The sequence below is a fragment of the Protomyctophum bolini genome (genome assembly GCF_963924005.1).
Source record: "Protomyctophum bolini genome assembly, chromosome: 22".
Lineage (NCBI taxonomy): Eukaryota > Metazoa > Chordata > Actinopteri > Myctophiformes > Myctophidae > Protomyctophum > Protomyctophum bolini.
In genome coordinates this window covers 3126459-3143702 of record NC_137883.1, presented here as the reverse complement: position 1 = coordinate 3143702, position 17244 = coordinate 3126459, and the positions used below count along the sequence as shown (strand labels likewise).

Genomic DNA, 17244 nt, shown 5'->3' with positions numbered 1-17244 from the left:
GGGGTGCATGCACGACTATATGATCCGATATCCGATTATTTGCAGAGCCCATTGCACAGCATGTCAACAAAGTATATTGAATCAATCTATAAATATCATATTTGATTTGGCTTTTGTTCTATAGAGTCCTAGAGTACTAGATTTGTTTTAGATTTATTGACGCATTTTTTAAGTTTTCATTTTATTTGTATATTTTATTTTGCTGGTGAAAACCGATTAAAGGTAGAGTAAGTGATTTGACTTAATTCAAATATCACTTATTTTTTTGTTTTGTTGTGATAATCCTCTCTACTATAGAGTGTGCTGACCATATAAGGAGTTCCTCCCTGTCCCCAGTTAACCCCTGGGGGTCAAAAAACCTTAGGTTTCGTTTTTGACTCTCTATCCTGATTGGACGAAGGCTTAGGTCCCACAGCCAAAAACGAAACCTAAGGTTTTTTGAGTGAAATCACTTACTCTACCTTTAAATATAATCCGTAGGCCTATTATTTTGAGACCCTTTCCGATACCGACATGGCATCTTTTATGGCCGATATGTCCGATTCCGATTATGCTATACCAATTATATTATATTAATTATTGATTTTCTGATTCAGGACCATTTTCTACACTGAATATTTGACTGTGTACTTTTGCCCTTCATTTCCCATAATCCCATGATTCCCATAATATATATTTGAACCCCCCCCCCCCCTCCCCCCCCCCCAACAGAGGCACAGGAAATATCACAATTCTGTTTTATTGCATTTTAATACACAAAACATGGATGACGCACACAAGCTCCATCAAATAAACCTTTGTTTTTCTCTCTCTCTCTTGTTTTCTCCTTCTTTTTTCTTTTTCTTTTTTTTAATAATAATAATAATAATAATAATAAAACAAAACCATTTCAGAGAGGGGGGGGTGGGGGGGAAAGTGCTTTACAGGGTTTAACGTCTCAATAAATATACAAGTACATTGAGGTCTTGTTCCCCCTTTTAATTAACATTGGTTCCTGTTCTTCACACAAACGGCCATGGCACTATAAGATAACAAGTTCACACTCTCGACCCCTGCCAAGACACACACGCAGCACGCACGTCATACTATAATGTATGTACAAACACAGTCTGTTTCATTTTGTCTATAATGTACCACTACTCCGTGAGAGAGACACACACACACACACACATACACACACACAGAGGCTGGATGAGAGACCCAAGAAGTCATACATTAGCAACCCGAGTTTGGAAACACAAAGAAAAAAGAAATGTGTTCGTTTTTTTTTTTTTTATACAGCTTTTTACTGTGTGTAACTGCCTCTCACTCTTTGAAGGACAAAGGCCTGTTTGACCACTATTTACATCTCTGCGATCCCTAGGTTTTTAACATTGTATAACAGCTATTGTAATAGCCATAATAATTGTGGCGGCTCAAGATGTGTTGAAGTAGTGCTGTAAAGTGATATTTCCTTGTTAAAATAAGTGTTAAATATTATCTAATGGTAATCATATAGAGTGTTTTATTTCGCTAACGGGGATCTACCCGGGCGTTACTACTCCAGCTCTTAGTTAAAGGGGCATTCCACTCATTTTCAACATTTTACTATGTCATTAATATACCTTAGAGCTGGAAATAAATTTTTTTTAAAGTCCCCCCATTCTGTGTTTCCTAGGACTGGAGGTCTGAAAAAACATGGTGAATCACATCTTGATGATGTCATCAAGATGTGATTCACCATATATGTTAATGATTTTTATTTTTCAGACCTTCTAGGAAACACAGAATGGGGGGACTTTTTTATTATTTCCACACAACAGCTCTATGGTATATTAATGACATAGTAAAATGTTGAAAATTAGCGGAATGCCCCTTTAACAGAAAATATACATCTCCAGGTCAGGATACCACTTTCACCCAATCAGGAAAGAGAACGCATACACAGGATACAGTGAAATTGGTGATGAAGTCATGAGACAAAATAATATGAGCAGACAAATACATTGTAAAGCATCTGAGAAAGAATGTATTCTCTGTTGACTAAAGAGCTGTTTAGGGAAGACCCCTGTTATTGAACAAACACTATATCAAGGATTACTACTAATGAATAAGACTAATTATAAAATGCTTTTACTTAAAAAATTAAAAATAAACTTTTCTTAACCAAGAAATATCACTTACACCACCTTCCTAGCTCTAATTCGTACTCTGCAGTGTAAAACTTTATAACAGTCGAAGTGTTAAAATTAAAAAATATTGCATCACAATGATCAATCAAAGCGTTATCTTTTGTGAACGTTGCTTTAACAATTTCCACTTGAGACATAATTAAGGTACACAATATATTGTTATACTGTACACGAGACACGCTGCGTGTGTCACCATGTTTCAATTAAGCAATTCATTTATGTATTTGTATTTTTTTTAATACTATAGGTAATTTTAAGGTTATATACCTCATATTATACCTTAAAATTTCCCAACAACCAATAGTGTTCCTTCATGGTGCATGGTGTAGAGAGAAAAGAGGGAGGGGTGTGTGTGTGTGTGTGTGTGTGTGTGTGTGTGTGTGTGTGTGTGTGTGAGTGTGTGTGTGTGTGTGTGTGTGTGTGTGTGTGTGTGTGTGTGTGTGTGTGTGTGTGTGTGTGTGTGTGTGTGTGCGTGCGTGCGTGCGTCCGTGCGTGTATCCCAGGGGGCCCTTACATTTACCCCCCTTTTTTTCTTTTTCATCTTTTTTTTTAAACTTATTTACTAATCTCCACAATCCTGACAGCACTCAAAAGGCATTCATGAATCCGGTTTCTGTGGTCACTTCCATCTCTCCAAAACTATAACATCACATCATCAGAGGTTGGCCGCGAAGGCCAGGCAGGCAGAGAGGAGAAGTGTGGACACTCTGTACATACACATGACTGGCGTGGCAGAGCGTCCATATATGGACACGCTGTACACGTGACTGACGTGGCGTCCATAGTCCGCTAGTACAGAGAGAGAGAGAGAGAGAGAGAGAGAGAGAGAGAGCACCTCTTCTGTGAGTTCCAGGTGCTAATGATGATAAAGGTCTCATCAATGGGTTTTGGCCTTAAAGGTAGAGTAAGTGATTTCACTCAAAAAACCTTAGTTTTAACTGGGGACAGGGAGGAACTCCTTATATGGTCAGCACACTCTATAGTAGAGAGGATTATCACAACAAAACAAAAAAATAAGTGATATTTGAATTAAGTGAAATCACTTACTCTACCTTTAAGAGTATATATTAATAGAGACGGCACCGGATCCACTTGCATTAAGTGGCTCGAAAGCGCATGAGGGCGATTTGACTCCTCCTCCTGGGTAGGAACAGAGTGCATTATGGGATTGATTGCCCCAATAACATGACCGTTGACTATATCATTGCGCCGTTTGCACGCGTTCACGTATATGAAACATTAGTTCACGTGCCATGGGCCCGATAACATGAACGTGCACAATGATAGTCAACGGACCAGCGCTGACTCGAGCTGCAATGCCAAATTCGGCCACTATATGTCCATTTCGCCTCAGGGTTTCCTCCGGGTGCCGTCGCTATTAATATATACTCTAAGGGTTTGACAGACTGTCTTGCAGGTGGGATATGTAGTCCTTTCCTGTCCATAGGGAGGTGCAGGTTTGGATATGTAGTCCTTTCATGTCCATAGGGAGGTGCAGGTTTGGATATGTAGTCCTTTCATGTCCATAGGGAGGTGCAGGTTTGGATATGTAGTCCTTTTCCTGTCCATAGGGAGAAGAACCAAACACAAACGACGGCAGGTTTTTTGTTGTTGTTTTGCTGTTTGTTTTATTCTTAACTTCCACTTAGTTCTCTGTTTCCTCAGAGCGGTTGAGGTCAAAGGTAAAAAAAAAAAAAAAAAAAAAACTTTTTTCCAAGTCGCCTCCCGTTTGACCTCCGGGTCAGCTTGGCGGACGTCTGGGGGGGGGGGGGGGGGGGGGGGTATTGAGGTTCAGAGGTCGGGGGTCACAACATGGGGGGCTATAGCTAGCGGCTGAGGGGGAGCTGGGGCAGCGACATGGCCTGGTGGTGGTGGGGGAGACTCTGAGAGGTCAGGACGGAGAAGGGATGACCTATAGAGAGAGAATAAATCACAGGTCGTAAAACAAGGGGATTATAATTTATGCCCGACGTTGAAATGAAAAAAATGTCTTCTAAATCCTGACAGTTTTCTGAAACACCTATTCGATTCTATATCAGTGGTTCTCAATATTTCATGTCAAGGGGCCACACAAATTATATGTAATAGGCCACCGACCCCCATTTGAAAATATGTTGTTCCAGGGACCCCCTCCCAGAAGCAAAGATTTGAGTTAAAAAACGTTCGCTCTGAAAGAACATATTTTTACAAGCAAGATTTGCGCCACATTTTCAAAAATAGCAGATCTACAAGCTCGTTGAGCTTGTAGATCTGCTATTTTTCAATAGCTAAATTATAACATAATGCTAACAACACCAAAAGGGGTTCCCGTCCAGAATGGGTTAAAAACAGCGTCACAAAATTCGGCAAAACGTATAGAAGCTACAGATACATCGGATATACAGTTAGGAATTGCGCTACTGTATGTTGGTTTATAATCCGGATGATGACATTATACTGTCGCTGTAATATTCTTCAGTCGCAAACCCTGAACATTTAAGGAATGGAAGTTGCAGACACTCAGACCCCTTTTCCGGTTCAAACCGGTTCTCTTCTTTTTGGTTCTTAAGTCCATGAGCCAGAGCTCCAAAATTGGAACGTTATTATTATTATGAATTGAGTGGCCTAAACTATAGGTCTACCTATACCGGTATGTTCAATTATTTATAGGATCAATATAAGTAAATTAATATATGATAACCCTTCCACAGTATAGTAGCTTTTTCATAGCGATTTTATTTTATTTGTAATAGCCCTACAATAAATCATTGTCTTCGTGTAAGTAATCAACCGCGGAAGTTTCATGGTCATAGCAATCTATATGGTTTTGCACACTCAATTTATAATTATAACGTTCCAATTTTGGAGCTCATGGACTAAAGGGGCATGTCATTAATAGGGACCGTACCTATGTTCCCTCAGCCCTATGTTCCCTCGGGTCCGCGTCAATATGCCGACGGTCCGATCGACAACCTACCTCAAACCCTCACCCTAACCCTAACCTCCCCCGGGGCAGACACCTAAACCTATAACCACCCACCCTCTCCCGACCCCCAGCGCACCTCGGACCAATGCTCCTTCTGAGGGAACATAGGGCTGAGGGAACATAGGGATGACCCCCATTAGTATACCTTAATATACCTGGGAAACACCATTAACATGGTGAATCACATCTTGATGATGTCATCAAGATGTGATTCACCATGTTATTATGTTAACACCCCCAACGCCCATGACGAAGTTCACCGTCCTTTCTGTTAGTAACGCCCGGCGCCCAGGACGACGTAATGTCCAAAAGACGAGGTTTATTGATATGAGAACGGATCGCATCGCTCCACAGGCTATGAGGAGCGCCTGTTGGGCAATCCTCGATGTTGCGCAAGAGTGAGACGTCATCGAAAAACTCCCTCCCCTGTTTAGCCGACGAGAACGAAAATCTTAAAACGTCAATAACTCGCAATCTAAATCATCCCGCCTAATTATGAAAAAAAGATCCTGTATTAGACGGTCCTCCGCGGTCCAGTCGCTATAGTCGCGATAGATTTATTCTTATACCTCCCGTTGTTGTCGTCGATCGACTCTAGAGTGGTGTGGCTGTTGTCAGCTGCTACTGTACACACACACACATTCACAACAACATCCGGTCCGTCGGTAAAAGTGGTCCGTTTTTATAAATTGAATGGGCGCTGTAATGTAATGCATTAAATAACCCCGGGCAATTAAATCGTGTTTGGGACCCCGCGTTTGAGACCCAGTGTTTGGGAAGGTAAAAAAAAAAATCTTATTTTGATCGACGTTTGCCATTAAGCATGGAATTGTCTTATCCAACGAAAACAGAACATACTTTAGTTGTGGGTGCAGTGAGAGAATAAATCTCATTGCATGGGTGGCTTAATTTCCGACTGAACAACGGGCCTCGATGTTGAATATAGGGTTGAAAACCACTGTACATTTGGGCGGGAACCCCTTTTGGTGTCTTACTTTATAGTTTTAAGCATTATGTTATACATTAGCTATTGAAAAATGGCAGATCTACAAGCTCATAGCGCGCCACCGAGTGCCGCGCTACGAGCTTGTTGCTATTTTTGAAAAATTGTGAAAATGTGTCGCAAATTTCGACATTTTCAACATTTTAACTCAAATCTTTGCTTCTGGGGGTCCCTGGAACAACACGTTTTGAGATGGGGGTCAGAGCATAGACTGTAAAAAATATGGACAAAGCGTTCCCCGGGTCTAACGTGAACGTAAAATGAAGCCTGAAATCCCTTGCACTGTCGCCATCTTTCAAGATCCGTTTGAGCCCAGTTTGGCCATTGGCTGGCCCAGACAACGAGGCGGGACTTTCCCCCTTCTTCTTCGTTGGTTTTTATTTTGACTCGAGTGGGTGGGGGATCCCGTTCATGAACTGTAACGGTAGCCACGCCCCTCAGAACATGCGCGACTTTATGGTCATTTATTTTATAAATGGGGCCATCATTTTACAAAAAGAATATTATGACATTAGAAATGAGACTTTAAACTAGTGACTGGAAGCGAAAAGTATTCATGACCATGTTTATTAAGGTAATACAGTCTAGGTGAAGTTGGGCCCAAATACATGGACTTCTATGGGGCTATGGTGTTTTTTTGAGCCCAATGATAGCGCCACAACAGGCCATTATATGAACTTTCATTTCCTTAGTGGCTTCACAAAAAATCTGTCTGACTGCCCCCCTGGGTCAGAGGCCAATTACATATAGTTCTTGGGGGTCCTTGACATGAAAATGTTTAATAACGACTGACATAGAACGCCAGGTGCTCAATGAAAAAAAGGGCACGTTGTGTTGTGCAGCGTGTGGAACCGGGCCGGTTGCCTTAATAGTGTGAGATTTATAGATTTTGAGGCCTAAATAATATATTGGAAGCTTTTGATCAAGAATTGATCAATGTCACCATGGTCCACATACTGTACAGTGTAGACTGTCAAATAAAAATAAAACTAGTTTTCCTTTTCTTTTTTCAAAGGGGCACAGGAGCACCCCCTAGTGTCTATCTGTGCACGCCACTGGGTTTTTCTTCTTTTTTTTTATCCCACAATTGTGTAACCCATTTTTCACCCCTGTGTCAATTATCTAATGTGATCCTGGGCTCTACACACCCTCCGCCAACCTAGGGAGAGTTACGGAGTTTCTCCTTTGCACCTGACAGGGGGGAGTTTCCCTGGTTGGACGTATAGCGCGTGGAAGGAACACGATATTCCAACCAGTTCCTTTCCCCCTCCATCAGGCTGGCCAGGGGGAGGCAGTTTAGAGACCAGGATTACTGCATGTTTTGTGTGAGGGTATTATACCTACCCTATAGGGGACACGGGGAGAACATGCAAACTCCACACACACTGGGCCCACTGGGTTTTTCTGAAAACTGTCATGGCATTTTTGTAGAATCGTCCTCAGGTCTAAAATGGGATAAACTGTATCCACACTTTTCCTGGGCTGTGTGTGCTCCAGTTCCTGTCAATTTGATCCAATAAAAGCCAATGAAACTGGTCAGATGACCAATGATATCCAATGAAATCAACAGGAACTGGAGCACACACAGCCCAGGAAAAGTGTGGATACTACTGTATACAAAAGCACAAAAGAAAAACCCCCCAAGCACACTCACTGTCGATGTATCCGTGCAGGGCCACCATGCGGGCCCGCTCTGGACTGCCGAACGGCGAGTAATGCAGCTCATCTGGCAGGATGGACGAGGGGATGCGGGACTGGGGGTGAGGACCCCCCTGGGGACCCCCGCCGCCTCCGTGCTGCGGCGTGTGCTTTTTGTGTCTTGCTCTGCAGTTTTGAAACCACACCTATGAAGATGTAACGTAACCGTCCATCATGTATGCTATGCTGTATATATCTCTGCTGTCGGGAAGGAAACCTTCATCATAACTCCAGAATGTTCATTTTTTTTTCTTTTCAGGAAATGGAAAAATAATGTTTTCAGGGAATTAAGAAAACCTTGTATTAAAAAAAAAAAAAAAAAAAGCAATACAGCCTCATCAAAGTTGGTGTTGGGACTTTATTCATGGTCAATTACTTCCATGAGAGGGAGAGAGGTGGTGGAGTTAGTTGCTTTAGCAGACATTTTGAGGGTCCAAAGGAGTTAGGAGGTTTTGTCCAAAGCACTTTTTACTACTTTCCGTTGGTTCAATATTTTCGAAACAACACACAGACATAAAAGGGTGTTCAATAGCACTGATTTATGCCCCCCAAAGGAAATCAAAAACCTCAAAAATGGAGTTATGAGGTTTCCTCCCGACAGCAACAACATTATGTATAATGTTACTACGTATGGTTAAAAAGGCTTAGAAATAAACAACGACATTGTATATTATGTCTGAACAAATGTTATAAAATATGAGAAATATGAGACTTTTTATTTATTTATTGTTGTTATGGTCTGAAACCACTTCCAATAACTTGTACAATGTTTGATCCAGGGATCCTGCAGGGCACCGAAGTCTTTGATCTTTTCTATATAAAATGATTGGCTTATTGTGCATGCTTTGTTTCATTAGTCTATATTGAGACATGGTGGTTTTAATTGTCTGGCACTTCACGGCTGATCACATCATCAGCTAGTCGGAAAACGGCTTAGTGAGGGAAAAGGTTGCCCATCCCGTGGTCTTCTTCAATAAAGTTTACCTTGACCTTGACCTTGACCCTTCTAGACCGTGTCTACACCAGTGTTGTTTTGGGCAGCAACATTTCTATCTTAGTTTTAGTCATAGTCTGTGGAATGAAAGTTAATTTAGTTTTAGTCACATTTTTTGTCACCTGGAATGTTTTAGTGTTAGTCTAGTCTTAGTCGACTTACACCACAAGAGTTTAGTCGAATAAATCTACAGTTGATTTAGTCGACTAAAATGTATTTTGGCGGGCCTTGATGTCGTCGTAATGACTGATTTTATACACTTGCTGAAAATAGCCAATCTGCTATTTTCAGCATGCAACCAAGTGTAAAATGACATATACTGGATCTCTTGTCCACTATAGTCCCTTCCTAACATTTTAGTCTAGTTTTTATTTGTTGTCAGTATATTTAGTCTTTTCTTTTTATTTTATATAATGTTTTTTTTGTGGCTTTCGCCTTTATTCTATATTTTTTTATGGAGGGACAGACAGTAGGCTGACAGGAAATGGGGAGAGAGATGGGGGGAAGACATGCAGTAAAGGCCGTCGGGATCGGGAGTCGAACGCTCGGCACACTGACTGGATTACCAGCCAAGGTGCCTGGACCGCTGAGCCACAGCCCAGGCCACGCAGTATATTTAGTCTTAGTTTTTATTATAGCTTAGTTTTTATTTAGTTTCCACATTTTTCGTCTTCGTTTTAGTCGACGAAATCATCACTATGTCCGAAACGGAATATGTAATCTGGATAAGGTTCAAAGCCAGGTGTAAAACGCCACAATCAGAATGTCATCCTCAGATCTGCCAGACCACGTGCTGCTGTCAACCAGCTAATACAAGAACCTTTGGTTGTACAGTTTGTATAGCGAAGCTTGTAAATAAGCTATAAGAGACCTTTTGTGGTTGGTGGTGGATATAGTTGGATAGTGGATACACAGAAGAAAACCCTGGCCTTTACCTGTACCTCTCTTCTTCCCTTTCTTAGTTTTTCTCAGGAAAAATGTCATGATGGGGAACTACTACGCACAAAAAAACTAATTCCACCCCGTATTTTTTACCTGTAAAACTGTGCTGTGACATATAAAGCTGTCGAGGAGGTGGTCTGGCTCACATTTTGCGATCTCATCCCAGTCAAATTCAGCCAGGCGTGTGTGTGTGATCAATCCTTATCCACATAAGGTATCCAGATACAGACCGCATTTCAATTCGGGGTGCTATACGGTATATAGATATAGTGCCAGTGGTGGAAAAAAGTACTCAATTGTTTTACTTAAGTAAAAGTACCAATACTGCAATATAGAAGTACTTCGTTACAAGTAAAAGTACGGAATTGAAAATGTACTTGAGTAAAAGTACAAAAGTATCGACATCAAAATGTACTTAAAGTACTAAAAGTAAAATACTCATATTGCAGAATGCCCCATTTCCCAAGTTCAAAATGTGTGGAAAATCAATTGAAAATAGCATTTTCAAATGGCTATATGTTCAAATGGCCGAAATGTATAGGGTTGAAGTGGTTAATATATGTTTTCTAATCAAAATTAAAATCGCCGAATTAACTAGTAACTAAAGTTTTCAAATGATTGTAGCGGAGTAAAAGTACAAATTTTGGCTCTGAGATGTAGTGGAGTAGAAGTAAAAGTACTGGAAATTGGAAATACTCAAGTAAAGTACAAATACCTCAAAGTTGTACTTAAGTAGTACTTAAGTAAAAGTACTTTCCACCACTGGATACTGTACTGTACTGTACTGTACTGTACTGTACTGTACTGTACTGTACTGTACTGTACTGCATTGCATGGTATTTGCACTGCAGTAAAACTGACCTGTATGACCCTTCTGCTTAGGCCTGTCATGTCTGCTAGCTTCTGCAATGTCTGGGCATCGGGATTATTGTCCTGGGCAAACTGTGCCTGCATCACCTGCACAGATAGAGAGGACGTTACCGTGAAATTGTTTTGTTGCAGTATAGAGCCCATTAAAGGAGAATTCCATGCTAGAAGAAGGCTTTCTAATACCTTTATTTGTAGTTGTTAAGTCCCCACCAAAGAGTTCCAGGTGTTATTTTGTACAAAAGCATATTATTATTGGCTATTTCCCCGACCATAAGCCCTCAACGAATTGCATTGAATTACATTGAATCGAATGGGGCTATAGGGGTGTTTATAACGTAAATTGTATCCCAAGGGGCACACTTTAGTACTTATTTCGATGGAAATAAGCGAATTAGCACAAAACCCAACTCCCATTGAGGGCTTATATGAGGGGAAATAGCCAATAATGCACTTTTGCACAAAATAACACCTGGACCTCTTTGGTGCATGGGACGTAACAACTACAAATAAAGGTAAGAAAGCCTTCTAGCATGGAATTCTCCTTTAATTAAAGAACAAATATAGATACCATAAAAAGTAGGGATGTCCCGATCTGAACCCGATACCACCATTTCTGTGTTAGCCGATACCGATACGGGTGTTGTGATCTCATGTTGTGTTTATAGCTATCTAGCTGTATATCTCATGTTGTGTTTATAGCTATCTAGCTATATATCTCATGTTGTGTTTATAGCTATCTAGCTATATATCTCATGTTGTGTTTGTAGCTATCTAGCTGTATATCTCATGTTGTGTTTGTAGCTATGTATAGCAATATATCTCGTGTTGTGTTTATATCTATAGCTGTATATCTCATGTTGTGTTTATAGCTATCTAGCTATATATCTCATGTTGTGTTTGTAGCTATCTAGCTGTATATCTCATGTTGTGTTTGTAGCTATGTATAGCAATATATCTCGTGTTGTGTTTATAGCTATCTATAGCTGTATATCTCATGTTGTGTTTGTAGCTATGTATAGCTATATATCCCGTGTTGTGTTTATAGCAGACTCCTCACTCAAATGTCCACTTGCAGTTTGGGCAACTCCAAAGCAAACTCCACATGCCCCGACATTTTATTCACCTGTTGCCATAGTGTCAACCCCTTACCCCTGTGTCGGATCGGTGGTTATAGACTGGCATTAACAGGTCGTTTTGAGGAAGCAATCTGATTGGTTGAAACAGCCTTCTAGCCGTGGTTAAAACAAGCATCACCGCACAGTCGCACACCTAATCAAAACAAAGAATTCAGCTGCTCATGTTCTCCCAGAGCGCAGCGAACTCGGTGGCTAGTAGCTATACAGTAGCTACAGTAGTTTCTTGGGACATTTGTGGTCGTAGTGACTACATCTGTCATTAACAAAATATGTTATTTCAGCGATTTTCTTAGTTTTAAGGGTAACTATAATGCACTTCTGCGTTGCTTTCGGAACTCGCCCTGCAGGCTCGTTCCTGCAGCATCGCAGGCGTGCATTAATGACGTTAAACCACCCCCTCTCGTGTAATATTGCTTAATTCGTCGATACCGATACTTTTCCTGATACAGCATCGGGACATCTCTAATATAAATTACGATATATAACTCGTATAAGATATATCTGTGCACATAATGTAAACTGGACCTGTAGTTGTTCTGCCGTGAAGGAGGTGCGAGCCCTTTTAGCAGGTTTGGGCTGACTGTCCTGCTCTGTTGGAACGGCTCCCTCTAAAGTGATACCGTTCCCTGAGAGGAGAGGGAAGAAGGCACAACAAGAGACAAGAGATTATTCGCCGGCCTGAGGACCATTCTACCAAAAAGTATTCTTCTAAATCCTCTTCTGGTTCTGAAAAACCCATGTTTCTATGTCAGTGGTGCTCAAACATTTTCATGTCCCACATCTGAAAATATGTTATTCCAGGGAGCCCAGGGACCACATGCACAGAAGCAAGGCTTTGAGTTAAAAAACGTTCGCTTTGAAAGGATATATATATTCAAAGATTTGTGCCACATTTTCACGATTTTTCAAAAATAGCAGACCTACAAGCTCGTAGCATGCCACTCGGTGCCGCGCTATGAGCTTGTAGATCTGCTATTTTTCAACAGCTAAAGCGTAACATAATGCTTAAAACACCAAAAGGGGTTCCAGCCCAGAATGGGTTAAAGGAAGGAGAAAAGAGTTGGAAAAGAAGGTTATATATCGCCGCTGTCTATAAGGCTATATACTATAATGTCCAAAATCATTATTTTCAGGAAATGGGAAAAAAATAACCTGTCTTCTAATGTATACTAGTTATTATTTAGTCACAAGCTCAAGTTTTAGTGTTAGTTCATACTTTTCATGAATGGATACATAATATACATCTCGGTTGTCGGGGAGAAACCACCTAACTCCTAACTTCAGGAAATGAAATGAAAACCGTATCATTTTAAAACAAATGAAATGTTGCCTCACCAAAGTTGGAACTGTGACTTTATATGTTGTCAATTACTTGCATGAGAGGGGGAGAGGTGGATAGTTAGCCTTTGGCTATAGCCTGAGCTAACGTGTTAGGTTTCTGGTCTAGAGGGGCGGGTCGCGGCTGAGATTTGCGCACGCCCTGATTGGATCTCATCGATCTGTCCGTCACCCCCGGCCCCTCCTCTCCCCCCCTAGTGCAGCGCTACGTCACATCATTTGGAGCGACGCCCACCCGGAAGGGTTGACTCCCACTTTTAGACCAGAGCGGCCAATAATATATCCTCCAGGCTTTCAATTTTTGCACCAACAAAAATGAAAGCCTGGTACCGAGGCTAGCCTTTGCCAGACAGTTTGAGGGCCCCAATGGAGTTTCGTTTTTGTCCAAAGCGCTTTTTTTTAGTACTTTCCAATGGTTCAATATTTTTCTAACCAAAACCACAGTTCAATACCATTGATTCATGAAGAAAAGAAAATATGTAAATGATATATGTTAATGTCTTTCCGATTGCAAATAAGCTACAAGCATGACTATACCGTTCTCCGCTGCTCGTTTGAGGTTCTCCACCATGGTGTCGTAGTGAATCCGACACAGGACCTTCTCCTCCACCAGGCCAAACTCCTCCCCGGTGGACAGCTGCCTCTTGCAGGAGTAGCAGGCGAAGCAGGCCAGGTGGTACGCGTTGCCCCTCGCCCGACGCACCCAGTCGCTGGCGTAGATCTGCCTGCCGCAGCGCGCACACTTAGTACCAAACCTACTGTGAAGGAGAGGAGAGGAGAGGAGAGGAGAGGAGAGGAGAGGGGAGGGGAGGGGAGGGGAGGGGAGGGGAGGGGAGAGGAGAGGAGAGGAGAGGAGAGGAGAGGAGAGGAGAGGAGAGGAGAGGAGAGGAGAGGAGAGGAGAGGAGAGGAGAGGAGAGAGACAGATCAATTGAGAGACGAGAAGAAGTAGAGATTTTCAATGTGAAAGATTGATCATTATGGAGAATTCCATGCCAGAAGGCTTTCTTACCTTTATTTGTAGTTGCTACGTCTCCACCAAAGAGGTCCAGGTGCTTTTTTGTGCAAAAATGCATTATTTGCTATTTCCCCTATAATATAAGCCCTCAATCAATTGAATTGAATTGAATTGAATTGAATTGAATTGAATTGAATTGAATTGAATTGAATTGAATTGAATTGAATTGAATTGAATTGAATTGAATTGAATTGAATTGAATTGAATTGAATTGAATTGAATGGAGCATTGGAGTTTCTATTTCTGTATATATACATGTATATGTATGTACACTTTACCACTTATTTCGATGGAAATAAGCGAATTAGCACAAAAACCCAACCCCCGTTGAGGGCTTATATTAGGGGAAATATAGTCAATAATACACTTTTGCACAAAATAACACCTGGACCTCTTTGGTGGAGACGTAACAACTACTGTATACAAATAAAGGTACGAAAGCCTTCTAGCATGGAATTCTCCTTTTAATCAGTTGCAATTTCAACAAGCACGTCGCGTGACAAAGCATGAATCAACCTTATACGGTCCTTTAGTTTGTCATTTTCATTTGTTTTATTCATTTGCATGAATTTGAATCTGCTGTTTGTGTCGTGAATACATCCACCCGGCCGGTACACAACTTATTACGCACCCGGTAACGCGATGTCATAAATTTAAGGTAGATATTTTCCTCTGTGAATAAAAGCATCAACCTCTATATGAATGAGGAAATCACCAAAATTAATTAGTTTGATGTGAAATATTTGCCAATGAATTTTCAGATAATTTATGTCAGTGGTTCCCAAACGTTTGCATGTCAAGGACCCCCAAATTGACACTAATTATCCCCGCGGACCCCCATTTGAAAAGACATGCCAGGGACCGCCCATAAGAGAAGATTTGTACGGCTCCAGCAGTGACTCTCAACCCGTTTAATTTCAAGGACCCCCAGTTTGACGTGCATTAGTCTACGTGTCATGAACTGTGTGCTTTTATTGTGTAGTTATGTTCCTATAGTGTTTCCTGTCTACTCTATTTGTTACTACTGTACCTGTCTTGTCTCTACCCTGATTGCTAACTTGAGTCCACCTGTGTCATGTTAAGTTCTCAGCCAATCATGTGGTGTTTGTAGTTAAAGGCGTAGTAAATTAATAAGACGTTTTTCACACTTTTAGACCATATCCGTGGTCATCATATGGGCATACCAAACAATGGATGCCAAAAAAATGGGAAAATTCTCATTTCTGTGTGTTTTTATATCAACGGTCCATAAAAACGATTGTTTTATTTATTTATTAAAACGAAAACGTGCTGCGTGATGACGTGTAGAGATACACATCGATAAAAGCCAATAAAAATGAAGCTCACCCGTTTAATTCCCCATATCTGCGCATCCGTCCAACACAGCTGCTCATGATTACAGAAATCCTCAGTTTTTATTCCCATTCAAGATAACATCCAGACTGACAGTGTATTACTCGGTTTCAACTTAATCATCACGCTAAAATATGTATCTGAAAACATTATAGGGTAGAAATAAGCCACACTGGTGTAGCTGGCCGACAATCTGATTTGTAAACCAACACACACCATGCATGTTGCGTATAGCATAGCTACCGTCCCTAGCTACCGCCCCATCGCCTGAAGGGCTCTGATTGGTTCAGAAACTTCTGACCGGTGTTTCATGTTGAAACTTCAAAATAAATGTATCACCATTTCCGTTTCCCTACACCTTTAATGTTTCACCTGTGTGTATAGTTAGTCCCCGTTTCCAGACCTGAGCAGGAAAACGGTTTCGCGCTGCGGACAGAAGAAGCTGTCCGCAGCTTCTTTTTCCGGGTTTTCAGACAGCTGGTGGATGGGGAAAAAAGCTCCACCTCCGCGGACGACTGCCGCGGAGAAGAGCGTTTCCGGGGAAGCTGGCCGTCGCGCAAGTCGTTCCTCGGAAGTGGAGCATTTTCTCCATCCACGAGCTGTCTTAAAAACCCGGAAACAGAAGCTGCGGACAGCCGAGGACGTGCGCAGCTTCTTTTGATAGTGTGGCAGTATACCCAGTCTGTGTCTATTTAAGTCTCCCTGTGTTCAGTGTTGGATTATAAATTATTGTTACGTTGTGTTCTCGCCTGTGTAGGCTATATATGTCCTGTTCGTTGCTAATAAATACTGGACTTGACCAGCTTGCCTGCTTGTTCTGCTTTTGGGTCCTCACCTGACACGCACCGTGACACTACGGACCCCCATGTAATGGCGTTTCTATCTCTGGGACCCCCAATTTATATTGTAAAATCAACTCTGAGAGTGTACAAATGGAACCAAATGGACCCGTTTGGTTCCATCTGTACACTCTCTGAGTTACAGACCCATAATGGCCCATTTGGTTCAAATGATGGAGACTCTCCATCATTTAGCATGGGGACCAAGATCTATAAGGGTATAGAGTTGGTAACCAAATGGACCCTCATATATCTTTAACTCTTGAGAGCGTAAAATGAAACCAAATGTACTGGTGGTCCATTTGGTTGGATTTTTACCCTCTCAAAGAGTTAGATTATTGTTAAACATCTGCATTACTTAATTTACAAGAAGGCTATGCAATTAGTGAATGTGGAAGAATTATTATTTTGATCTGTATATGATCTTATCCATATTTGAACAACATTCAAAGTGTGGGGGTCTGAGAGGCTAAATGTCATCAGATGGTGGTTTGTCGCTCAAATGCACAATAAATACTGGGCCTCGATATGAAAAGGTTTGAAAACCACTTGCTTTACACCACACCTCTTGCTTCAGACTCTAGGGCAGTGGTTCCAAAAGTGGGGTCCGGGGACCCCCAGGGGTCCTTGAGGGAGTTCCAGGGGATCCCCAGCTAAATGATGGTTTGGAATCAAATGGACCCTTATGGGTCTGTAACTCAGAGAGTGTACAAATGGAACCAAATGGACCCTTATGGGTCTGTAACTCAGAGAGTGTACAAATGGAACCAAATGGACCCTTATGGGTCTGTAACTCAGAGAGTGTACAAATGGAACCAAATGGACCCTTATGGGTCTGTAACTCAGAGAGTGTACAAATGGAACCAAATGGACCTGTGTACAAATGGAACCAAATGGACCCCCAGAGATATATAAATGA

At 41.5% G+C, this 17244-nt stretch overlaps 1 protein-coding gene across 6 annotated transcripts in view; it reads right to left on the bottom strand.

Annotated features, from left to right (window-relative positions):
- Positions 1 to 3231: 3231 nt before the first annotated feature.
- The window catches only part of lhx6a (LIM homeobox 6a), a 38111-nt gene continuing 24098 nt past the window's right edge, over positions 3232 to 17244 (bottom strand). For 3 of the 6 annotated variants that reach the window (XM_080756575.1, XM_080756578.1, XM_080756579.1), the window contains 5 exons: positions 13655 to 13875; positions 12305 to 12405; positions 10635 to 10730; positions 7794 to 7983; positions 3232 to 4083 (listed from right to left, as the gene is read on the bottom strand). In XM_080756575.1, the coding sequence (XP_080612701.1) occupies positions 3998 to 4083; positions 7794 to 7983; positions 10635 to 10730; positions 12305 to 12405; positions 13655 to 13875 (694 nt within the window). In that variant the 3' untranslated portion in view covers positions 3232 to 3997. Of the gene's footprint in view, positions 4084 to 7793; positions 7984 to 10630; positions 10731 to 12304; positions 12406 to 13654; positions 13876 to 17244 lie in introns of all 6 variants that reach the window. The other 3 variants (XM_080756576.1, XR_013963481.1, XM_080756577.1) reach the window with 3 other exon arrangements.